The 25528-nt window shown below is 40.6% G+C and overlaps 1 protein-coding gene across 1 annotated transcript in view; it reads right to left on the bottom strand.

Moving 5' to 3' along the window:
- ITK (IL2 inducible T cell kinase) overlaps window positions 1-22740 on the bottom strand; it is a 65691-nt gene extending 42951 nt beyond the window's left edge. The window contains exons 1-3 of the mRNA XM_060092099.1: window positions 22474-22740; window positions 2276-2380; window positions 683-764 (exon numbers count right to left, since the gene is read on the bottom strand). Of these exons, the coding sequence (XP_059948082.1) occupies window positions 683-764; window positions 2276-2380; window positions 22474-22611 (325 nt within the window). The 5' untranslated portion in view covers window positions 22612-22740. The remainder of the gene's footprint in view (window positions 1-682; window positions 765-2275; window positions 2381-22473) is intronic.
- Window positions 22741-25528: the final 2788 nt, after the last annotated feature.

The raw sequence follows: 25528 nt of genomic DNA, 5'->3' as shown, positions 1-25528 counted from the left end.
TGTGGAGCACAGGCTCCAGACGCACAGGCTCAGCGGCCATGGCTCACGGGCCCAGCCGCTCCGCGGTATGTGGGATCCTCCCGGACTGGGGCACGAACCCGTATCCCCTGCATTGGCAGGCGGACTCTCAACCACTGCGCCACCAGGGAAGCCCAGGTATTATTATTTTTATTCCCTCCTCCTCCCCTTGTTAAAAACAGATGGAGAAACTGAAGCACAGAGCAGTTAAGGAAGTTGCCCAAGCACACATGGCTAGTGAGTGGCAGAGCCAGGATTCAAACCCAGGTCATCTAACTCAAGGGCCCATGCTCTTATTCTTCATACTGTACGAGGGGTCAGCAGACTTTTTCTTAAAGGACTAGGTAGTAAATATTTTAGGTTTTGCTCACCAGCAGGCACAATTGATATATTGTGGAGGTACTTACATAACCCTTTAAAATAGAACCATTAAAAAATATTAAAAACATCCTTATCTCAGACCTTTACAAAAGCAGGTGGCAGGGAGGATTTGCCTGACCCTGTACTATACTGGTTGTTACCCAAGTTGAAAACGTGGGACCCTCCACCAGCACGAAAAGGGAGAAATGTTTGACCATCAGCCGCCCTTTAGTCTATCATGGAACTCAAGCCTTCTAGAGGATCTAGGCGTCTCAGGGATTCAATTGCACAGGAGGTTAATTACCTTCTTTAAGGGCCAGCACCCAGCGCTGCCGGCTTTCGCGATCTGGAGCAAACACATACAGGAGGTAGTTGTCATGCACAACCTGGAAACACACACAGAGTTCAAGGTGAACAATGCAGCCAGAGATGTATGACTGACAGCAGGCCCACCTGGCTTACTGGGCCAAGAGTGGGGTCTCAAGTTGTCATCAAAAAGGCAAACATTTGGGTAATTTAGGGACTAGTGTCCTTTTTATCTAGGTGTTAGGATGCTGTGCAGATACAGGGTGAAACTCCACAGCTCATCTTCGAATACATGTCACCAGTATGCCATCACTAAATTCAAATATCTGGAGAAAAGAGTTCTCCACTTACCTAGACAGGATGTTTACTTCTCATATTAATTTTTCAGTGATTAAAAAAAATTCTGGCATATGAAAGAGTAAGATATTAGATGATAAATATACAATTGAGATTTTTTTAAACTTCTTAATTTGAAATAAGACACCCAAGAATTTCCAAAGATAGTACAGAGTTCCTGTATACTTTTCACGCAGGAATTTCTCCAATGATAACATCTTACATAACATAATATGTTTTTAAAACCAGGAAATTGACATTGATCAAATACTATTAATGTACTACACATCTTTGGATTTCACCAGGCTTTTTTTTTTATGAACTCATTTGTAATTGGAATTTTAATGATGCGAAAAATATGTGTTATTTCCTTTACTTTTGGTACTAAAAATTCCAACTTGTGGAGGTCATATTTCTAGTAGGAAAAAAGTCCTTTTTTATGCCACATTAAAAAGTGGAATATTAACTCCTCAGATTGGTAAACATGAACGGTACCCTAGGATGTGCAAGAAGATATCCACTCTTTCAGAACCATAAATGTCAAGAGTGGTAACGAGATTTAGATGATGTCATGACCTAAAGACTAAATATACTCTCCACCAGCTCTGTCCAATAGAACTTTCTGCAGTGATGGAAATGTTCTAAAATCTCTGCTGTCCAATAAATTAGCCACTAGCCACGTGTGGCTATTGAAGTTGTGAAAAGTTTATTCATTGAATGTGGCTTAGTGTGACTCAGGAGCTGATTAATATTGTGTAACTTAAATTAATTTACATTTAAAAGTAAACATCTGCATGTGGCTACTGGCTACTGTATTGGACAGCACAACTCCATATAGTTCTCAGATTATAAAATCTGAGTCTTTTTACTCCAGGACCTCCAAGCAGTTTATAACCAAGTATTGTAATCTGTTGTCCCAAGTCATGAGTAAACCACCCTTATGGAATATTAGGCTTGGGGCCCCTGATAGTTTTTTTCCTCCCCCCAGGAGTCGAGTACTTAGGGCTTTCCTTGAGGTGGGGAAGACATGAGGGAAAGGGAAATGAAGGACAACTTTTTCAATATTTTGTGGTTGATCTTTGTTGAATGAATGAATGCATCATCGGTTGAAAGAAAACAGCAGTTTCTTCTGGGCTTGGTCTAAGTTCTAACCCTTGACCAGAGTCATCTCTGTCCCACCTTCTTGTACAATGACTGAGCATTTTAACCATTGTCCAAGGAATGGGGAACTAGCCCCTTTCCCTGGTGCACTTACCTGAAATGGATATTTATAGTGGCATGGGATGATAATGTCACTTTTCACAATCTCGACACATTTGATTCGGGAAAGTTCAATGGAGCCCTTCAAAGTGCGCTTTTTCTGTGGGGAGAAAAAGCACACTCCATTTAAGGAAGAAGGAAGACAATATGTTTGTCCAGGCTGCTTCTAGAAATACATTACTAGATAAGATCCACTGTAAACCAACCCTCCAAATATCCAGAAGCTCCTTCTTAGCCCGCAGTGCCTAAGAAGAACACTCTGAGCAGACTTCTGGGAGAACATGTTATTTGAATCATCTTTTTGATGGAGTGACTGACTTCTGTGCATTGAGCCACTGTGCCTTATATCCCAGTTACCTTGTGACAAACAGCAGCATTTGCAGAACTTACAGCTGGGATGGGTAGTGCAATCTGTGGGAAACCACACATGTGCCAGTTTTTTTCTGCTTTGTACCTATTCATAGCCTTATTAGCGTAGTAAGTGAGCTCAGGCCTGACCTGGTTGGTGACAAATGCCTTTAGTGGCACCTTTCTTTTCTATATCTGCCTTCTCTGTGTCCCTTAGTTATCCATGATCTCACAGTGGCACCCCTGTAGGACATTCCTGACTCTGCTCTGTAACTATCCCTTCTCCACACCCCCATTAAATTTTACTGGCCCCATGTGTCATTTCCTTGGAACCTGCTAGATGTATTCCTTGATAACTAATTCACATGATGGTCTTTCTGATTTATAACCATGTCACGTGTTACCCATTTCTAAGGGTCCTCGTCCTTGGATCCCAGGGCATGTCAGGTTGGTAGATGATCAGGGTCCATAGAAGGCTAGTTAGGGAAAAGCTTTTGGAGAGCAGGAGCTTTTCACAGGTGCCTGGAATTAGGCTTCCAATGAGAATAGAGTTTAATTCAGTTATGGAACCAGTTGCAAAACACTTCATTTTAGCTTATCCTTAAGAAAGAGGTAGCACAGATGGTGGTGAATCAGGCACAAGGTTGGAAAGGGCTAGGGACAAAGTTGGGCTCTGCTTCTAACCAGCTCTGTGACCTTGGGTCATTCATCTAACCTCCCTGGACTTCAGTTTCCACGTCTGAGAAGTGAGGATAATAATGCCTACCCTTTAAGTGTTGATTGCAGAATAAAATGGGAGTATGTAAACGAATTACCTGGCTTATGATATGTGCCCTCAATAAAGGGTACCCTCCCAATGAAAGAGGTTAAAGAAGTCCTAACTATGGCAAGAGAGTTGTGATATATGAGGGCACTTGGTGGGTATTTGGGAAGTATGACATCATCAAATTCTCCAGAAATGAGCTCAGGCTTTACTCTCCACTTTTTGATACTCAGCCTAATGGCTAGCCTTTGCTTTAGTAGCTGAGGCACAGAATTGAGATTGAAAAAAAGTCAAGATGTGAGAAGTACTCTCTCTTGAATACAGGGAAGTTTTGTGGTATTTCTTTTTTTTTTTAATTTTCTTTCTGAAAACAAATTTATTCTTTTTTTTTTTTTTTTTTTTTTTTTTGCGGTATGTGGGCCTCTCACTGTTGTGGCCTCTCCCGTTGCGGAGCACAGGCTCCGGACGCGCAGGCTCAGCAGCCATGGCTCACGGGCCCAGCCGCTCCGCGGCATGTGGGATCCTCTCGGACTGGGGCACAAACCCGTGTCCCCTGCATCGGCAGGTGGACTCTCAACCACTGCGCCACCAGGGAAGCCCAAATTTATTCATTTTTGAAAGTACAAAATCTATCCATGTTCATTGTAACAAATAAAACAATATGGAGGTATGTTAAGAAAATATTTCTAGTATTTTAGTATCCTATCCTTCTCCACAACTCTGAGCTAGCCAAGGTTAACCATTTGGAATGTATTTATCTTTCCCACACATATTTATAGAATATATAAAACAAAAATGAGCATCTCTTCCACATAGTGGTCTCCAGTGTGCTGTAATCTCAGGATGTATTAAGAGGTCAGTCTTCCCTTAAAAACCTGTGAAAACATGTGCCCTTTGGACCCAAACTCTCTTCTCATTTAGAGTCTTTCACAGCTAGAAATAAGTGTCCTGATCCTGCCCATAATCATAGTCTTTGGAATGGGTAATCTGTTTTCAAAAGCAGAAGAGCACAAGAGAGCTGTCTTCTCAAAAACCATCTGCAGCTACAGGTGATAAACAGGGAGTCTGAGCTTTGAGGTTATCTTGGTTTTCAACCTCTGTTGGGTTATTTCCTTAGTAGTGTACATGGTAAAATGCAACAGAAGGCTCATGGCAGTAACAGGACCACTCTGTTTGCAGACATTTTTGTCACTGGAACTCCTGCATTCCTGAGGGTAGAGACCAGGACATCTGTTACCATATCCCCCAAGCCTATCACAGTGGCTGGTCCACCATGGGTGCCCAGTTAGGATGATATAAACGAAGGGTGCCGAGTTGGAACGCAGCTTAAATAGTCTCAATCAGACTTAAGGCTAATGTGTTTAGCCATTCAGGAATATTTATTGAGGGCCAGCTCTGAGCCAGGTGCTGTTTTGAGTGCAGGAAATAGAGAGATGAACATGGTAGACCTTCTCATGGAGCTCTAGTCTAGTTGGGAAGGCAGACAATATATACAAGTCCTCTAAGGAGAACAGGACAGGTTGATGTGGTCAACTGGTGGTCAGGGCAGCCCTCACTGGAGACAGGGCATTTGAGAAGAGATCAGAAAGTCAAAAAAGGAGCCAGATAGAAGGTCTGGGAGAGTTAGCACTGAGGTAGAATAAACAGCAAGAGCAAAAACCCTGGGGTAGAAATATTCTGGATAAGTATCAGTTGTTAATAGCCTGGGATCATCATAATCAGGGCATCAGGTGGACGTAAACAGTAACTGGAGTCGTGACTAGGGATACAAATTCTATGTGAAGTTCTAAAGCAGTGCTAACCCACAGAAACATAATGTAAGCCATATATGGAATTTAAAATTTTCTAGTAGCCGCACTAAAAATAGCAAAAAGAAACAAGTACAATTAAGTTTAAGAACAGTATTTTGTTTAACCCAGTATTTCTAAATATTATCATATCCACGTTATCAACATAAAAAATTGAGAACTATTATGTTTTTTGTTTTTTGTTTTTTTGCGGTACATGGGTCTCTCACTGTTGTGGCCTCTCCCGTTGCGGAGCACAGACTCCGGACGCACAGGCTCAGTGGCCATGGCTCACGGGCCCCAGCTGCTCCACGGCATGTGGGATCTTCCCAGACCGGGGCACGAACCCGTGTCCCCTGCATTGGCAGGCGGACCCCCAACCACTGCACCACCAGGGAAGCCCGAGAGCTATTATGTTTAAGGATTAAGACTTTGTGTATTTTACAAGATATCTCAATTTGGATTCTCCACATTGCAAGTGATCAGTAGCCACACATGACTGGTGGCTACCTTATTAGACAGTGTGGCTTCAAGATTTCCAGGGAAGATTTCTCTGAACTCAGATGATCTTCTTTGACTTCTTAATATTCGTTGAGTTCCAACATGGATTTTAAGAGACTGTCAGGTGAGCCTTCGGTTGAAATGGATTTCACATTCTATCACCAAAGTTCACTCTCAGCCCCAGAGAAGTGATCAGGTTCCCCCCTCACAATGCGTCCTGCTTGGTCAGTCTCTCTGACATCCTGAGGCCAGTTCTCCTCAGATCTCCAGAGATCTGCTATGTGGTAAATAGCAGGGTCAGCTGTGCCTAGTCGGTCAGTGAGCTAAACGCAGCTTTGTCTCTGGGAAATGGTGACTGCCTGTAATCATCCCAAACAAATGCGCTATTTCTGAAAACTGCCAGCATAAAACCTTCCAAGGAAGTCACATGAAAGCCACCAGAGAAAGAGAGACACCAAGTAAAGCAGGCCCTCATTCTTCCTCGTTATTCCATCTGCACCCCTTGAGGTGAAAATCACAGAACTTCACTTGGCCTTGTCTCTTTTCTTGGCCACATTCAAAGCTGTCCTCATATTGCAAAGCTTCACCCCGGACATTTGATGTATGTCAAACACAACCTAAAAAGATGCTGATGCCCACATATTTGTACAAGGTAAGCCTGTGCAAGTGGCTTTTATATCGCCTTTCTTTTTATGTTAATGTATCCTATGAAATAGAATTTTGGATTGTGACTTTTAAAGAAGGCAGGAAAAAAACAAAAGACCATAACGTTTGGGAGCATTTCCTATACTTCAGGCACTCAACAGGCCATCTCATTTAATCACAGTCCTACAGAGTATTATTCCCCCATTTTTCAGGTGAGGACATTGAGGTTCAGAGGGGCCGAGTCTCTTTATAAGTGAGCATACAAGCTCAACTCTGTGACTCCAGAGCCTGAGTGCTTAATGACTGCTTCATGGCTTTGCACCTGCCTTGACTTAAGGTAGGAGACTTTCATTCCCCAAACCCAATGCTGCACAATCAATTGCATGACCAATTTCTGTAAGCCGTGACCCAGTGGAGATTTGTTTCTGCCTCATTTGGTTGTGAAATGCTTATGTTGGATTTCAAAGCGGTAGCACAGAGCTCCCTCTTCGCTCCTATAACATTGGTGCCTTGGCTGCTCAGCTAGTCCAGCAGATACATCAGTAAGAAGCTGTGTGTCGGTTACCCATGAAAGAGGACATCTCCACCCTTCTGAAAAACAGTAGAACTTCAGCCTTCTCCTCCAGTGAGGCTGAGTGAGAGAGAAATGGAACTTTTACATCGGGCAAACCCATGTCTGCCTGACCATCTGTGCAACCTCAGGCAATTGTCTCAACTTCTCTGTTGCCTTGTTTTTTTTTAAGTGGAAATAATAACTGTCCCTGAATCAGTGGGTTAACTTAGAGGATTTAAAAGATCTACATAAACCTACTAGCAAAAGAAAATCATTCAAATGATAAACCAACCACCCAAGTGTTACTTCCTTTCCTTTCCTTCTCCAAATGCTGCCCATAGAACAAGACCTCACTCTCTAGTCTTTATGTGTCCACATTTTCTTTGGGGTTTCCTTTCAGGCAAATATGTAACTGAGAACCACCATTTGGGAGGACAACATTAATATTTAACTGGTGATCCTGGTGATTTTGACATTCCGGAGTTATTTGTTTACTTTGCCAATTATTTGTAAAACCAGGGCAAAACCTTGAAAGGGGCCTGTTGCCTGGTCTTCCCAGCTGTGTCACATTTGCTCTCATTTTAGCAAATGTGAGGACTTCAGCTCTCTGCTTCCCTTCCCCCTCGCCCGTCAAAACCTCGCTCATATAGTCATTCACCTAAGATTGACTTCCTGAGAGCTTAAGGCTTGATTTGTTTCACAGGAGTTTGGATTAGGACAGGTATTAGAGACTTAAACCTAGAAGGAGATTTGATAATCAAATTTCAAGCATCAACTGGGGGAGTGTTTTTCAAAGGGAACCAGTATTTTTCAAAGGGGAGCGATGCGTTTAAGACTTTCTCGGGGACTTCTCTGGTGGCGCAGTGGTTAAGAATCCACCTGCCAATGCAGGGGACATGGGCCCGAGCCCTGGTCTAGTAAGATCCCACATGCCGCGGAGCAACTGAGCCTGTGCGCCACAACTACTGAGCTTGCACTCTAGAGCCCGAGAGCCACAACTACTGAAGCCCGCGTGCCTAGAGCCCGTGCTCCACAACAAGAGAAGCCACCGCAATGAGAAGCCCACGCACCGCAAGAGTAGCCCCCGCTCACCGCAACTAGAGAAAGCCGCACGCAGCAACAAAGACCCAACACAGCCAAAAATAATTAAAAAAAAAAAAAGGCTTTCTCGGATCACACTGTAAAAGGAGCCACATGCTGCTTTTATCAGGGTTTCTTTAAGATTAGGAAATATTTTTGATGATTTTAACCAGGCATTTTGAATATTTTGTTCATTGCTTCTTCTGGCGTGTGGTACAGCCAGCCATTGTACCAATCTGAAACGGCACAATGATGAAATTGAAATGAAACTGATATCATGGGAGGTGACACTTCAGTGACTGACTTGGGGGGTTGCTTTCGCCCACCCCTACCAGAATTCTGACTAACAGTTCTAAGATTGGTTTTAGGAGCTTTCCTGGATTCTAGTCCCATCCCCTCTGCAAAACATGCTGGAGGTAACCCACGAGTTCCCTCCCAGTCTCCCAATGCAGCTTTCTATCTTTTATGGCAAAGGGAACCCTCATGCTGAAGGGGAGACAAGCAGAAACTCGGAACTTGGAAAAGTCATGGTTGGAATCCCTGTGAGAACAAGTAATATTGGGCAAGTTGTCTCAGTTCTCTGGGCTTAGTTCTCTTAGGTCTTCTGAATCATTTAGTTCTTGGGGAGTAGGGATGCTGCTGACACCTGCAACTCAGGGTTATAATGACCTGAGCTACTTGGTACCTGATAAAGATGTGATCTCAATGGAAAAAGCAGCGTCTTCTAGAACACCAGTGTAATTTGTAATTAGCTGTTGCTGGTTCTTCCCTCTCCCAGTCCATGTTCACCTGGACCTACCCCCACTAAACTTTCAAGTTCTGGGAAGATCTGGAGCTAAGGTAGCAGGTTTCGAGGCACCTAGACTGACTTAAAGCCAGGAAACTATGATCCATCCCACACCTGCCTCCTTTTCTTTCCACAAGACCTTTTAGTCATGGCCGAACCAGTAAACTGGCTTTCCTCACCTCAGCTTTTCACACCATGGTTTACGACGAGGCTGGTTGTGATGTGGGGAAAACACTCAAGCTTCCCTTAAAGTCCCCCATCTCATTAGTAGTAGCACCCTGACTACCTGAAAATAAGAGGATTTTACTCACCCTCTCCCCACCTCCCCACAAAAACAAAAAAACAAGAAGAAAGAAAGAAAGAAAAGAAAAGAAACAGGACTATACTCTCATACAGTTTCCAGACTCAATTTGGGATCCTCTATTAAAATTATGAATGTGTTTTCTCACAAGAAGCTATTAAGAGCAGATACTCCTGGGAGTACTTCTGGGGTTTGGGAGTAGGAAGAAGAGAGACTTTCTTTTCACCTCATATCCTTCTATACTGTTTCACTATTTTACCATGAACGTGTATTTCTTTTATTGTATTTAAAAGCAGTTAACTAAAAAAAATAAATAAATTTCCCTTATAAGATTTATCCTATGGAAACATTTGTTCAAAATATAAAGACGTAGGAAAATCCTTGTGGCATTATTTATTACACTGAAAAGTCTAGAGACACCTAAATATCCACCAATAGACGAACGGTCAGATTAGTTATGGTTCATCTGTCTTATGACCACTCTGTAGCCATCAACAAAGAGTAAAGCTGGTCTATACGGAGGGGAAATATATATATATATATATATATATATATATATATATATATATATATAATGTAAAAAGTAGGTTTAGAACAATAGGTGGAGCATCATCTCATTTTTGGGAAAAGAGATAATAAAATATATATTAATATGTTCAATAATCAAAGAAATAATACAAGAAGTAACACTGCTATACTGGTTCTCCCTTGTGGATGACACTATGGAAGACTTTTGCAGGGTAAGTTATATATTATTATAATATTTGAAGATTTTGCCATGAGCATGTAAATTTACTAAGCAGAAAAATAAAAATACTATTTTAAAGCAGTCACACATTTAAAAAACACCACACTGTAATACGGGTTTGGCAGATGACTATGGGAGAAGGCCAAGTGGTACACATCAAATGCTGGGTGTGCAAAATGATGCAGCTGTTTGCTTTTATAACCTCATGACCCCTTTAGCAGTCAGTGGCAGCCAGGCAGCACCTGCCACCTGCTCTTCTGTATCCATGGAGGTTCAAGTTCATGACATCTCCTCTCCTGCTCTCCTTGGGTGCTAGTCATTTTCTTTATAGATTAATAAACAGCTCTGTGTGCTTTTATGTGGTGTATTTGTCTTAGAGGTGATGCAACGATTGAGGAATAATTCCAGCCTCATTCTTCTTAGCAATGATATTAGTGATCTTAGCCTTAAAAAAGCATTGTTCATTTAAATTTGCTTACAAAAGTGGGTAGAGAGAAAAGGACTTAATGTGGAAATTAAGAGCAAGAACTAAGTGGTACAGAGTAGACCCTGAAGGTGTCCTGCACATTTTCTCTCTCAGCATCTCTGGTCTTTGAATGCTCTTTCAAAGCCCTCCTTCTTTCCAATATAGGGCATATTAGATTTCGAATGAGTCTGAAAGAATGTATTTTTGAATCTACCTTTCGAGCACTGGCGATTCAGTAGCCATACTATATAAATGGATAACAACTTCATTAGATTTCAGGAAATAACTACTTGCATAGAGATGATGTTCAATTGATTATTTGTTACTTGGTTGATTGAGGGAACAGCAGCTAGGACCAAGTGTGTAGCAAAAAGTAATATTTGTGGACTCCATGACAAAACTCTTAATAGAAATGATTTGAAAAAGACATCTAGAATGATTGGCAAGTGGATAACAATTTCTTGACAACGTAGAGGTAAGTTAAAACTAGCCTGCCCAAAGGTTTTAGCTAATAGATAAAGAGCTCCTACAAATTATTAAGGTAGATACTAACAACATTATAGAAAGATGGGCAAAAGGGATCTAAACTGCTCTTAAACATATGAAAAGATGCTCACTGACTATAATAATAGACGTGTAAATAAATTTTACTGATATACCATTTTTTAAATCTGTCAGACTTGCAAAGATCAAAACGTATGATAATACTGTTGGTGAGGTTTTGAGAAAACAAGAATTTTACACATGGCCCTGGAGAATGTTGATGGGTACGACTTCCGTGGAGAATAATTAGGTCATGTTCAGCAAAATAACAGATGCTAATATCCTTTGACACAGCAATCCCACTTCTAGAAATGTTTTCTATAGACTACAGCTTCCCAGCCTTGGCACTATTAACATTTTGGGCTGAATAAATCTTTGCTGTGAGTTTGTCCTGTGCATTGTAGGATACTTAACATCCAACATCCTGGCTCTACCCACCAAAGCCAATAGCACCTCCTTCCCCAGTTATGACAACCAAAAATTTCCAGACATTGCCGATGGTGGGCAATATTGCCCCTGGTTAAGACATATTCATACATATAGAAAGTGAGATACCTATAAGGTTATTCATTCCTCATTGTTTGTAATGACAAAAAAATTGGAAACAGACTAAATGTCCATCAAGATGGTTTTTTTATCCATACAACAAAAAATTATGCAACCCCCCCCAAAAAAGAAAAGAATAAAGAAGCCCCTTGCATATCAGTATGGATTGATCTTCAAGAAGTATTGCTAATCAACCAAAAGAAAAGTTAGGAAGTGTATGTAGCATATGCTACCATTGTATAAAAAGGAGGGAAAGAAGAAAGTTTATTTGTATGTATATATATATATGCATAAAGAATCATTGGAAGAGCTGATAAGTTGATTATGTTGGTTGCTTTCAGGCAAGGAAGCAGTGTGGGATCAAACTACAACGAGTCCCTAATCCTAAGGTAAGTTGTTGCTTTTGTACTTACAGCTGCTGTTGTGACCTTGGGCAAATTGCTTAACTTCCCTGTGTCTCGATTGCTTCCTCTCTAAAACAGAATTTGACTTTTATCTTCTTCAAAGAATTGTGAGGATAAATGAGAAAAATCCATAGGAATGTGTTCAGTCCTCTCCTTGTGGTTATTGTTGCAGGCTGCTCTTGTTGATGTTGTTGTTGTGTTGTCATTCAGGTAGGCCCGCTGAGCTAACAGGAGCATTCCTACTGGTCCCCACTCAGGACTTCATTAGACAGTGTTGGAAACTCACCAATGAGTCCTTGCCCCAACTCTCCCTTCTCAGTCCCCATGGCTTCTATTACAAGACTTCTCAGACCCAAACAAGCCTAGATCTGAAAGTATCCATTGTAGAACGCTTAATTCCAACTTTAATATTTGTCCCAGATGTCTGACCTAAGAAAAGGTACTTAGCCTTTCCAAGCCTCTGTTTTTCTCATCAATACAATGGGGATAACAATAGGACCTACTGCATGTGGTTATTGTGAATATTTTTGATATGATACATGTAAAGCTCTTAATCTGGTGCCCTGAAACACAGCAAGGACTCATTAGGTATTGGCTCATATTATTCTAAATTTTATGTTGGTTACATTTGAAATGACTGCCTTCTTTTTTAGGGTGCATTCTTGGGTTCATGCCTGGATTTTGATAACATGGTTTTTTATCAGCCATACAATTATTAACCTTCTCTTAGCTGTATTACTTCCTGGAAAGATTTCCATATTTAACTAATCTCCATGTCTATTTGTGAATTCCTGATATCATTGGCAGTGAGATACAATCACATAGTTTCCACTTCTTTTGAGCTGGTGGGGTCTTTAGAGATCATTCAATCCAACTTTTTATGTTAGAGATGAGGCTTCAAGGTGAAATGACTTTCTAAACTAGCTGTTATCTTTTCATTTCTACTATTCAATTTACAGCCTGGGGAGACCGAGGTCATAGAATTGGAAGCACCTTGGTGATTATTGCAGGTCAAGGGTAAGGCCAAGAGGGTAGGGTTCTGGGCAGCCTCCTTGTTCTCTCTTCAACTAGAACACTTCTTCTGCTTCACATATGGGAATGGGAATAACACGTGTAATTTTATACTAAAAGGGGGCTCCAGGCTTTAAAAAGTTGGAAAACTTTGATCTAGTCTAATCACTTGATAGTATGGACAAGATAACCAAATCCCAGATAGAAGAAGGACTTGACCAAGGTCACCCAGATTAATCAGTACCAGGTCCCCATTCTGTTAAGCTGCTGGGTTGTTGCTTTCTCACCTTATCTCACTTTTCTAGAATTACAGAATTACAGTCTGCTTGAGACTTTCAGGCCCTGAGGCCCTATCTAAAGTTAGAGCTAACCTCTACAGAGCAGTCAAAAATGGCTTATGTTATACCTTTCTGCATTTCATTTGCTTCCTGATAAAGAGACTTGATGATCTAACCCAAAGAGCTCATTCACGTGAACCTTTCAGACCCCCTAAGATGATCATCTAGGGAGAGGAATATTTTGCAGAGTAGGAGGCTTTTTGGCACCCCTTCAATCCTACTATGTAGGATGGGTTCATCTACATATACATAAGACTGATTTTAAATCAAATTATCTTGCCCATGTATAAAATATTATATTTTTGCCCTTTCTCTCACTATAACATTTAAAACCTATCAAAATAGTATTAGATATTTGAAGATCACCACAACAATGGGATTCTTTTGTTTTCTTATTAGTTTCTTCTTAGAAACATAATCTTCTCCAATGATTCTGGTAACTATTGGTGGCCCCATGCATTGCTTCAATCTCTTTGGAAGATTATGTAGCAACAAACGGTAGAGATCAGAAAATGCTATCCCGTGACACAGTTATCCCACATAACTCTATCCTAAAGAGCCGATTTTAAAAAGCAGAAAGTTCTATATTAGGTATACTGTTATTTTTCAGCATTTTCACTACACCTGAAAACAACCCTAATGTCAAACAATAGATGATAGATAAGTTCGTCGTGTGTTCAGTACAGAAAATAGATAAGTACATCTCTGACATGAACCACTTGATTATTTAAAAAATCATATATTTGAGAAAATGATTACTTTGGAGTACATGAATGGAAATGTATCTACAAAAGAATAATGGAAAAAGAATAAATGGAAAAATATAAAATTATCATGCATTATGATTATAACTACACGAAATTTATGTCTGCATGAGAGTAAAGATCATTCTCACAGAGGCAGTAAATTGATGTTTTTAGACAAAAGGGTTTTGGAGAACAATTGGGTGTAATTGTTTCATTAATTTTTTTAACAGTGTGGAGGTGTGAAGGTTCACTGCTCTGTCTCTGGAGATTAATTGTGGATTTAACTGGATTCTAACTTGTTTTCAGTCTTTGCTGTTAAAGGCCACCCGAGCTCAGTGTGAGTCTGAGGTCCTCAGTGTTGGTACACCAGGTGCTTTTCCACCAAAGCGTGGAGTGAGTCTAGACCAAGGATGAGTCTCGACCAAGTATCCCTGGAAGAGGGATGCTGTAAGCTATAAGAAAGGGGCTCTTGAACTCTGAGTGTTCAATTGTCTGTTCCTAACACAGGCCAAGGCTTTTTCTACCTTGAGGCTTCGTATTGGCAGTTCCTTTTGCCTGGAATGCTCTCCTCCATTTCTTAACTTGACTGGCTCTTTCTCATCCTTCAAGGTTTACCCTGGATAGAAATTTCTTCTCTGACCACTCTTCCCACTCAGCCCCAGCAACTACTTAGTTTTTCCATAGAACCTACTGCAGTCTGTATCTGCTCCCTATATTTATATACTTGCTTGTTGTATGTTTCCCCCACTAGTATGTAAGCATGAGGTCAGACACCTTGTCTCTATTACTTACCACTGTATTCCTAGTCTCTAACATGACACCCTGCACATAGTAGGTGCTCAGGAAACTTTGCTGAACAAATGAGTAAATCTATATATATCAGAATAGAAACAGTTCCCTGATACAGGGTTAGGTTAATAATAATAATAATAATAATAATAATAATAATAGTAATAAAGCTTTGGTACAAATATATGTCATTTTAGAGAGAAAAGTCTTGTATTTGAATTTTTTATAATATGCAGGTATAACTCTGTGACTTTTGAATATCAAAAAAAGGAAAATATAATGAGAAGTCTACTTATAAATAACTCTAGTTTAGTGGGAATTATATGGCAACATAAGAGTTTGGATCAGGTTCTTATTCCATTAAAATACTGACAACTTTCACTGAATTTCAAGGAACTGAATTTTCTGTGCATGGGAAACCATGTCAGACCTTCCATTCCCTCCTCTGGATCACTTTAAGTGAGGCTCCTGGGTCTTGTGAAGGCAAACCCAGACGAACCTCTCAATGAAAATTATGTCCTGGAAGATAGACTATTTTCTGTAGGCCTAAAAACTCATTTATGAGTGGAAGAATTTACTACTAGTTAGTTAGGGAAATGGGGGGATGAGGACTACTATTTGGGCCTTGAAAATGTGAGAAGAGCTTTTTTTTTTTTTTTTTTTTTTTTGCGGTATGCGGGCCTCTCACTGCTGCGGTCTCTCCCGTTGCGGAGCACAGGCTCCGGACGTGCAGGCTCAGCGGCCATGGCTCGCGGGCCCAGCCGCTCCGCGGCACGTGGGATCCCCCTGGACCAGGGCACGAACCCGCGTCCCCCACATCAGCAGGCGGACTCTCAACCACTGCGCCACCAGGGAAGCCCCGTGAGAAGAGCTTTAAACTCATTTTCCATAGGGTCCATTTCTGAGTTTGAGATAAAGATATCATATATTACATGAACCTCATGGTTTAAGAAACTAAGCTCTTGTGCTTTCCAGTGAAACCTTTCTTCCAGACTGAGTCAGGAACTAAGCCCTCACACTATGGTCTTACCCTGTGGCCTATTTTTACTGCAGAAACTGATTAATGGATGTACTAGACCCTGAGCAGTAGGAATTGAATCTAATTTTAACTTGGGAGTATTTGCCTCTAAAACAAGAATTCTCTATCCAATGGCTATCTCCATAAAACATCAGCATCACATCAGACAAGTAAAAATCAATTCACAAAGAAATGCCATTAATGCAGACATCAAAACCGCACATTCTTGGCTTTGAGTGGCCTGAACTGCAAAGTACTTTGCTTTGGATTCTTACTTTTCTTTGCCTGATTAGGCAAGGCCCACATTTTTAGCTCCCAGATACTCTTCTGAATTCAATTTGAGTTATGTGACCTTCATTCATTCCCTGGATATTTACTGACCACCTACTATGTGCCCAGCGCTGTACTAGAGGTTATAGGGATGAGCAAGGCAGTCAGTCGCTCATGGAAGTGACCTTCCAGTGGACGTAAGACAGAAAATGAACAGGGAAGCACATCAATAAACCCAATAAATAAGTGCAGATATTGATTACTGAAGTGTTTATGAACTTTAAAAGAAAAGAAAAAGAAAAAGGATTCCGGGAAAATACTTGGAAGAGTTGGGAAACAATAAAGAACCAACCCTACAGAAATCTGGGTTGTTCCAGACAGTGGGAACAGCTAATGCAAAGACCCTGCCCTTGCAGGACCTAAAAGTGAGCGCCCCCTTAAGTGTATCTCACCCTAGTCCTGCTCCTGTACAGAGGCCCTAGAGGGGGGCATGGCTTGGAGTGTTCAAGGTTCAGAAAGAAGTCAGATATGATGGATGAAGGGATCGGAATAAATGAATCTGAAAGGCAGGTAGGGACCATGGGTGAAGAGTCTTGTAGGCCATAGTTGAGGATTAACTTAAATACTCTAAACAGTCACGGAGGGCTTTAAAGTAGGGCATAATATCTGATTTCTCATTTTAAAAGTCTATTCTAGGTGTTGTATGGCTAGTAGATTGTAGGAAGCCTTGAGTGTCAGTGGGAGCTGAGCTGGAAGGCAACTCAGTCATGTAGGAATGAAGTGGAGAGAGATCACGAGTGGTGAAAGTCTCAAGCAAAAGTGCTCGGGTAGCTCTGAGAATATTATCTACCAAGGGTTTAGCTGTAAAAGGGAAGGAAGGAAGGGTAAGACAGGGTGGACGGTAAAAGAGAACAGAGTTGCTTGGTTCTTTTAAAAAGAGTTGGGAGGGGGGACTGGCCTACCTGCTGGTTTCTACGTGTGTCTCTGACCCAAATCTTAAGACTCCAACCTCCTGAATTCTCATGGCTAGCCATGATCTGCTGCCTCCAGGGAGTCCTAATTACTTACTCCTGCACCCAGGAATCTCCTGTTTGAAGTCCTTTATCACTTGCTTTGTTCTTAACTCTTTTGGTGTTGAGCCTTGTTCTGTTAGGGGTCCCCGTGTGTAACTCTAACCTCTCCAACTGTATCTATACATTCCTCCTTCCCTTCTTTTCTTTCTTTCGCAAATAATGAGTGAATAATATGTACCAGGCACTGTGGTAGACCCTGATGATGCCATCCTTAGCAAATTGGGCACCAGCCCTTGTAAAGCTTACAGTCTAATGGAGGGGGATGACATCAGTACAATAATCACATTAATAACTAGGTAATTACAAATTTGGCATGCACTTTGAAGAAGGGTATGTGCCACTGTATCAGAGCATAAAAAGAGGAGATGACCTAGGCTAGGGAAATGAAGGAAGGCTTCCCCAAGCAAGTGACCTTCAAAATGGGGGGTCTTAAAGTTGAAGAAAATCTTATGTGTTTGGAGTGAGATGAGAGGAAAAGGAGCATGAACTGAAATGGAGGAGACCATGGGATAGATTTTAGCGTCCACTCTCAGGGTAAAGGGAGAACCACTGAAGGGACATGCCAGCTTCTGATGAGGGTCATCAGGACATGATCACAGTCACCATGTGAGAAGCTCACACTGGCTACTGTGTGGGGAATGGAGTGGTGGGGGGCCGGTGGAGTGGGTGCAGGGAGACCATTAGGAAGTGGTAGCAATCCCAGGTGAGAGATGCTGGCAGCTTCCCGAGAAAGGTGACTCTAGGAAATGGAGAGAAATGGACAGATCCTAGAGGAACTTTCAGTGCCAAAATTTAGACACATGGTGGAGGCTCCCAGAAGTGAATGAAGACAAAGATTTGTCCTGGGGTATATGTGGAAACGATAGAACTCACATAACACATTTCATTGCAGAAGACCTATGTGGCATGGTTGCTGATTTTCAGGACTGCCCTTTAGGTGGAGGGCTCTAGAGCCAGAAGGCATTACGTACTTTGTAATAACCCAGTGGAATCGCCAATTGCCTATGAGCAGCAACTGTTAATAGTAATAAGAACTGTTCAACAGTGAGGCTGTGTTGGCTCTGGAGACATAAGGGAGTTATTTAAATTCTCTTTGCCTCAGTTACATGCTCTGTAAATTGAGGTAATGATGGTTCCTAACTTACAGGGTAGGTGTAAGGATTAGATGAAATAATTCATTTAGCACAGTGAATGACACATAGTAAGTACTCAGTAAATATTAGTTACTATAATTATTAGAATAATGGTAACATTCATTTCATTAAAAAAACTTAAGAAGGAATGTTTGATCATTTTAAAACATGTAAATAGCTTTATAGAGGGTCACACAGCCTTCAGCAACCTTTGCAAAGCCACACAGCTCTTAAGTGGTAGAGCTGCTCTTTGACCCAAATCTGTTGACCCCAGAAGCTGTGTTTTTGACCACTGTGCAATAATGTTGCCAAAAGCAAGGAAAGGGGATCCTCTCCCCAACTGCCATCTTTAATTTAGGAAGGATGCATATTATAATAGATGTTTCTGCTGCTAGATCAGACTTTGGCTAAAGGGAAGTGTCCATGAGGAGTGGTGGCCCTATCCAGACAATGACTAGAATGGTGATCTTGACTGTTTTTCCTGTCCTGTGTAAGTGGTAATGGCTCCCATGCTATGGTAACCATGGAAAACTTGTTTCCTAAGGTGCAAAGAGTCATTAAAATTGGGAAACCTTTCCATTTCTCCTGAGGGCCTTTCAGAAGATCAAGATGGTTGTATTAGTACCAAGCTTATAACATACTTTTCTCATGAAATACTCAGCATTGAGTAGTGTTGGGGTCCTTACTTTTCAAATAGGAAACAGAGGCTTAAAGAGGCTAAATGTCTTGCCTGAGATCCTACATCTAGAAAGTGATAGAAGCAGCATTTGAATCCAGCTGTAGCAGATTATTCTGGCCTCACCATTCTGTGACACTTGTCTCCCATCTCATGCTTACTCAAAGTACCTGAGGGCCCCCACCCCCCCATTTCTCTCTTTTACCCCTAAAAAGGATCTGATATCAGTCCTGTACAACTAAGCACGTTGTTCAGTAGGTGACTACCTCTCCAGAGTTTATTTTTATTTAAGCCTGCCCCTGCCAGTGGTGTGCTGGAGCCTGCTTATGTTGGCCCACATAAGAGCTGATTGCTAAATTTTCGGGAGTTCTGTGAGCCAGTAGACTTTACATTGGTAGTTTGACATTGGTCATGATGGGAGTATTTACTCTATAGAAATTGGCAAACACCACAAACAAAGGCTCTCCCATATTCTCTACTGCCATTACCAGTACAATGATTGTTAGACATTTACCAGCATACCACTGGGCCCTCATCTTTCCTTGTCCTTTGTTAAAGAATGTCTGGCAACAGGGATCACTTTGCTTAGAAATTGGCAAGCACAGGGGAGTGTCTGAAATCACGCTTGGTGGCCAGTCACCACCTGACAGCTCCACGCTTCTTTCTGGCCCACTGCTCCAGCATGACAAAGGAGCTTCCCGGCCCCACAGAAAACACTTGCACATCTCAGTACTTTGAACAGGCATCTGACATCAGATCTAAATTCATGTAAAATTAAAAGACTCAGTCAGTATGTATTATAATGACAATGGGCATGGAAATTTGAAATTAGAAAAAAACAGACTTATTTTGCAGAACTACAGTATTTGTTCCTGAATGTGTAAAGGATTATTTTTATATGATATCATAAATCCACAGAATTTTAGAGCTGCAATGAACATAATTTTACAAATGAGAAAAGAGAAAAAGAAGCTGAGACCCTGAGAGGGGAAATGTTGGCCCAACATCACACATCTCATGATGCATGTATGTCTCTACCCACACAGTTATATTTAGTCACAGAATAGAGGGAATCCAGGACCCTGATGTTAGCCCGACTTTGAAGAATCCTTGAATGTTTCCCTTCATTTGAAAATGATTATATTATGCCACCCTGCCAGCTCCTTCATAGATATAATGATGATACAAATAATAGCTAATTTTTACTAGATGCTTACTAGATGACAGGACTTATGTTAAGTGCTTTATATATTAAGTTGAACTACGTATATGAAATTGCCAATATTTGATCTTTTTTTGATCTACCAAATGGTAATTTCTAATAGGTCAATCTAAATATATTCTCTCTAAATATTCACCATTTTTCCATGAAGTGAATACTATTATCACACCCATTTTACAGATGGCAAGACTGAAGCTTTAATTTAAAAATAAATGTAAAAAAGCTTTCTTCCCACAAGTGTTATTCTTATTTATGGGCAATGAACAATGTACTCTTGTGTGCAAATCGATGGCCCTAAGCAATGGAATGTACATAGAACATAAACAATAACACCTGACATATCTTCCCTTTCTCAGTGACCTTGGAAAATTTTCTAATCAATAAATTTCTGTACTATTTAAAGAAATGCTTTTTAAAATGTTATTTATGAATATAAAGGATAGACATTAGAAAATAAGAAATTTGATGTTTGTGCATTATATATCTGCTATATCCTGCATGGAAATGTTAGAAACTATAGCTCAGGGCTCCCCAGAATGAATTAATTGTCCTAGAATTTTCATAATGCTTGAATGAAGAAGCTGAGTTACTTTACAACATTGTCTACATGCAGAATATTACCAACAAAATTCTGAATCAAGACCATTTGGTTGTATGACTATCTGCAAATAATATTGTACAGAATTCACAACCAAACAGTTCAAAAAAAGCAGTTACACTCAGAAATGATCAGTACTACGTACATGAGATGATGCTATGTCAAGTGTTGAGTCAGGAAAGAAAATTAGTGAAAACTGTAAAATGGGCTTTGAAAAAAATATTTAAACATAAATGACTACTTTTCAAATATGAAACCAGAACTTCTAATGTCCCATTCACAATAGAAAAAAAATTGACTGATGCCATGTGATTAATCAGCTCTAAATGATGAATTCTCCAAGTTGAAAACTTGGCTATTGGCCCTCCATTCATTTAGTCAACAAATATTCATTAAATATCTACTACAGGGGCCTTGTGCATAAGTAATTTCATATTATTCCCAACTGATTGGCTGATTATTATCAGTAAGCATCTGCTTAAGATGAGCATGTCTTTTCACCTCTAAAAAAGAGGCAGTATTATTTCACCTGCAACTTAGAAGTCTAGGAATCCATAGGCTCCATTACCCGGCCTGGCCTCTTTCAAGTCTCCATCTCATTGAACACTTCAAAGCCTGGCTCTCAAAAGACCCCAAACTCATGCCTACACTTACTAAGTCAGACCTCAGCCAAGAATCAGAGTGCCTTTGTCTCTAAGTGACCATCAAGCACCAACGTTGTTTCCCCTACCTCCTTGATGATGGAAAAATAATATAATGATATAGTAAGGAGGCAAACATGCTTTGAAAAATTGCTGAGAAGGGCTCTACAAGTGCTACTTCATAGAAACAAAGGAAGAAGAAAGGAATGTTGTAGGTGGTATTTCCAATCCTTTCATTTTATAAAGAATGAACCCAGGGCTTCCCTGGTGGCGCAGTGGTTGAGAGTCCGCCTGCCGATGCAGGGGACACGGGTTCGTGCCCCGATCCCGGAAGATCCCACATGCCGCAGAGCGGCTGGGCCCGCGAGCCATGGCCGCGGAGCCTGTGTGTCCGGAGCCTGTGCTCCGCAACGGGAGAGGCCACAGCGGTGAGAGGCCCGCGTACAGCAAAAAAAAAAAAAAAAAAAAAAAGAATGAACCTGATGCAATAGGTAGAGACATTTGCCCAGGCTAACTCACCTAGAGAGAAGTGGAGTTTGGTCTCCTGACCCCTCTTCCAGTGCTTTTTGTACCAAACTACATTGTTATGATTATTAGTGTTGCACTTATTATTATTGATGTTATGGAATATAAGACTATCTTTAGATATATAAATACTGACTTAGCTAAGCAGCTGTAATCTTCTAGATAAGAACTGCTGTTCTATACTGCATAACATTTTGTGTGTGATAGTCTCTTGGGAAGTTCTCCAAGGGATGAAGAGGTTTACCACTGGGCTTCGCAAATTCTAGACAATTAAATGCCCAAGGATCATTATTCCCCATGTCAGGTGAGTGATGACCATTGAGACAAAACTGAATCCATAAAAATGTTGAAATGGGACCCATCAGTTAACCATTCCATTTGCCACATAAAATATTATAATTTAAAAGTCAAACTTAACCTTGCAGGGGAAAGGTAAGCTAATGAATAATAAATTTACTCTTTTACAGTTTTTAGAACTGAAATCACCTAATACAATTAACCCATCTCTTGACTTTTCTCCTTGCTCTCTTCCAATTACTCTTACTGTACTTTTTAGGTTGTTATAACAAGTACATCTGTGTTTTCTGTGTTCTTATTTTATTCTATGTATATCTTCATGAGTCAGCCCAGTCTAACTATAAAATACTGTTTTAAAAAGGACAAAACAAAGTGCTCACATACCCCATGACGGTCCTCAAAGTATGCCAGGCTGGTTTTGGTTAAAACAAAGAATCGAACTTTAAAGTTCGAAGGAGAAGTTCTTCTCTTTTGTTGGGATTTCTTGATGAGCTGTTCTTCCAGGAGGATAAAGTTGTTCATGATCCAGCCCTTGAAGAGAGATGCACCTTGGGCATCACCTCTCAACACAACCAGAGGAAACAGCTTCAGGGCAAGGAATGAGTTGGAGAGGCAGTTGATCTTCAGAGAGTTGTTCAAAGGCAACTTGCCTCCAATGTTATCTCTCTACCAACATTCAGTCAACATTGCAGAGCTTCTCTTCTGATGTCAAAGCCCACAACCACATCCTTTCAAAATTCAGAAAACTATGAAGCGTAAGTAAAAATTATATATACCCTTTGCTGTACGGTTTAGAGATGATATTTTGAAGAACCTCAGACTCAAAATGATATGATGGATTAGAGTTTAATCTTCATAGTTCCTGCTTTAGCCCGTCTAACAGTTAAGGCATGCAGCACAAGGGGTAGAAACGTGGACTTTAGGGTCGATGGACAATAGTTTGTGTGTTAGTTTTCTGTTGGCTGCTGTAACAAATTATCACAAGTTTAGATGCCTCACGAACTTATTATCTTACAGTTCTGTAGTTCAGAAATGCAAAATGGGTCTCACTGGGCTAAAATCAAGATGTCAGCAGGGTTGTGATCCTTTCTGGAGGATCTCTAGGGTAGAATCTGTTTCCTTGCCCTTTCCAGCTTCTAGGACCACCTGCATGCCTTGACTCTCAGCCCTCTTCCTCCATCTTCAAAGCCTACAACAGCAGGTCAAATTCTTTCATCTCATACAACTGTAACCTCTTCTTCTGCCTCCCTCTTCCATATTTGAGATTCCTTAAGATTACACTGGGCTTGCCTGGATGATCTAAAATAATCTCCCTATTTTAAGATCTGTTTATTAGCAACCTTAATTCCATATTCTACCTTAATTCCCCTTTGTCATGTAAGCGAACACATGCACAGGTTCTGGTGATTAGAACAAGGACATCTTTACCTATCACAGGTTGGCTTCTGGCTCCACCAGCTAACTAACTGTGAGACTATAAGCAAATTACTCAAGAGCTCTGAGCCTCAGCTTTTTTACCTGTGAAGGGGAATAATGGTGTCCCTATATGTGAGGCTAGTCTCTGGTTTCCTTGCCAGTCTCATCTCATACCTCTCTGCTCACACATTTTCACTTTAGCCCTCATGCGTGCTTCTCATGCTGCTTTAAACATCTGCTCTCTTTGCCTGAAAACATCTTCTCTCCCCGCTTTGCCTGCTTTAACTCTAAATTATACTGCTAGTCTCAGCCATGTCACTTCCTCAGGGAAGCTTTCCTGGCTTTACTAAGTCAAATCCGCCAATTATATATGTAGAGGGCACCTTATGACATACCCCTTATGACAATTGTCATTGTACTTTTTGGAGGGTGATTTTTGGATTAATGTTTGTCTCCCCCACTAGTCTGGAAGCTCCCTAATGGTGAGGAAGACTATGTGTGGTTTTGCTCACCATTACATACTCAGCAACCATCACGGTGCCTGGCACATTAAAAGGATGTTTAGAAAAATGTGTTGAATGAGTAATCACCAAACTGAGTTGGACAATTATAAGAGACAATGGGCATAAAACACTTAAGAGAAATATATTAAAGTTTATTATTTTGTTAAATTTAAATAAAAGCCCATAGTAGTTTGTCTGTGCTACAGAGAAATGATTGCTTTTCCATCACAAAACATAGTGGAAGAGCAGAAAATAAGTAAATCCTTCAGAATGGCATAATAAAGTATACATGAGCTCTGAAGACAGACAAAATTACATTGGAATCCCAGCTCTGTCACTTACTAAGCTGTTTCTTTGAGTGAGCTACTTACCCTTGCTGATCCTTGGTCTCTGTGAGGGTCCTTTTGAAGACAATCCCATAAGCTCTGTGAGTGGTGGATGCTAGTCATGTATCTGGCCTTAGAATTAAGGTATAAAGTATCGTGAGTCCTACTTCTAGCATGAAGTAAATAACCAAGAAATATCAGTGTAAGGAGAGATGGCATATGCCAGACAGGGATAAATAATGAAACAGAACAATCATTATTGCTGTATAGGAGTGCAATGATCTAGAATTTATTTTTTTCATGTGAATTACCAGACTACAGCTTAATTTTGTCTCATATATTGGATGCCCCAGCATAATCAAGACACTCAAGATTGTTGGGGAGGGAATACTTTAAATGATTTCCCCACCTCCGTTCTGAGATTTTAAGATATATGTGTGGAAATACACTGCCCCAAAGAGGTAGTATTTCTTTTCTCTCCTGAATATGGACTTGAGACAGGGATTGCTATTTTCTCCAAGTACCTATTCTCCCCTTCTTCCCAGGTAACAGACTCCCTGAAGGTTATCTAGGCATCTGGCCAGCCAGAATAAAGATTACATTTTTCAGTCATATTAACTGTATTCTAGCTAATTGAACAGGGCAGAAGTTATGAGCACAACTTCAAGGAAATGTCCTTAGTGGCAATCATCATACCTTTTTCATTCTCTTTTTCCTGCTTCCTGCTAACTAGAATGTGAATGTGAAGGTTGGAGCTAGAGCAGCTATCTTATACCTTGAAGTAGAAATTGCATGTTGAGGTCAGTGGAGTATAAAATAGAAAGATTCTGGGGTCCTGATGACCTTGGATCCTCCTTGCAGCCTGGGAGCACTTTTTCTTTAATGTAAAAAGAAATAAAATTTTATTTTCTAAGCCCCTGTTACTTTGAGGTTCTGTCACAAACAGTAAACCTAATTTTAACTAATACAGTGCATTTTCAAACTAGACTGTAAAGTCCTTTGAGAAGGGTAGATTTATACCTGGTTTGTTCAGGTTGAAAGATTTACAGACTTCAAAGTATTCTCATGTGGGAAAGCAAAATGTCATCAGTAGCTGTTGTAATAGGAGCCTTTCCTTTGCCAAGTCTCCATGGAGTGTAATTATAAGTAATTTTATTCTCTCTCTCTCATAGCACCTTCAAACCCACTCGCTGG

This window comes from Mesoplodon densirostris, chromosome 3 (assembly GCF_025265405.1).
Source record: "Mesoplodon densirostris isolate mMesDen1 chromosome 3, mMesDen1 primary haplotype, whole genome shotgun sequence".
NCBI lineage: Eukaryota > Metazoa > Chordata > Mammalia > Artiodactyla > Ziphiidae > Mesoplodon > Mesoplodon densirostris.
Note: the sequence above shows the minus strand (reverse complement) of the source record. Positions and strands in the feature narration are given on the sequence as shown.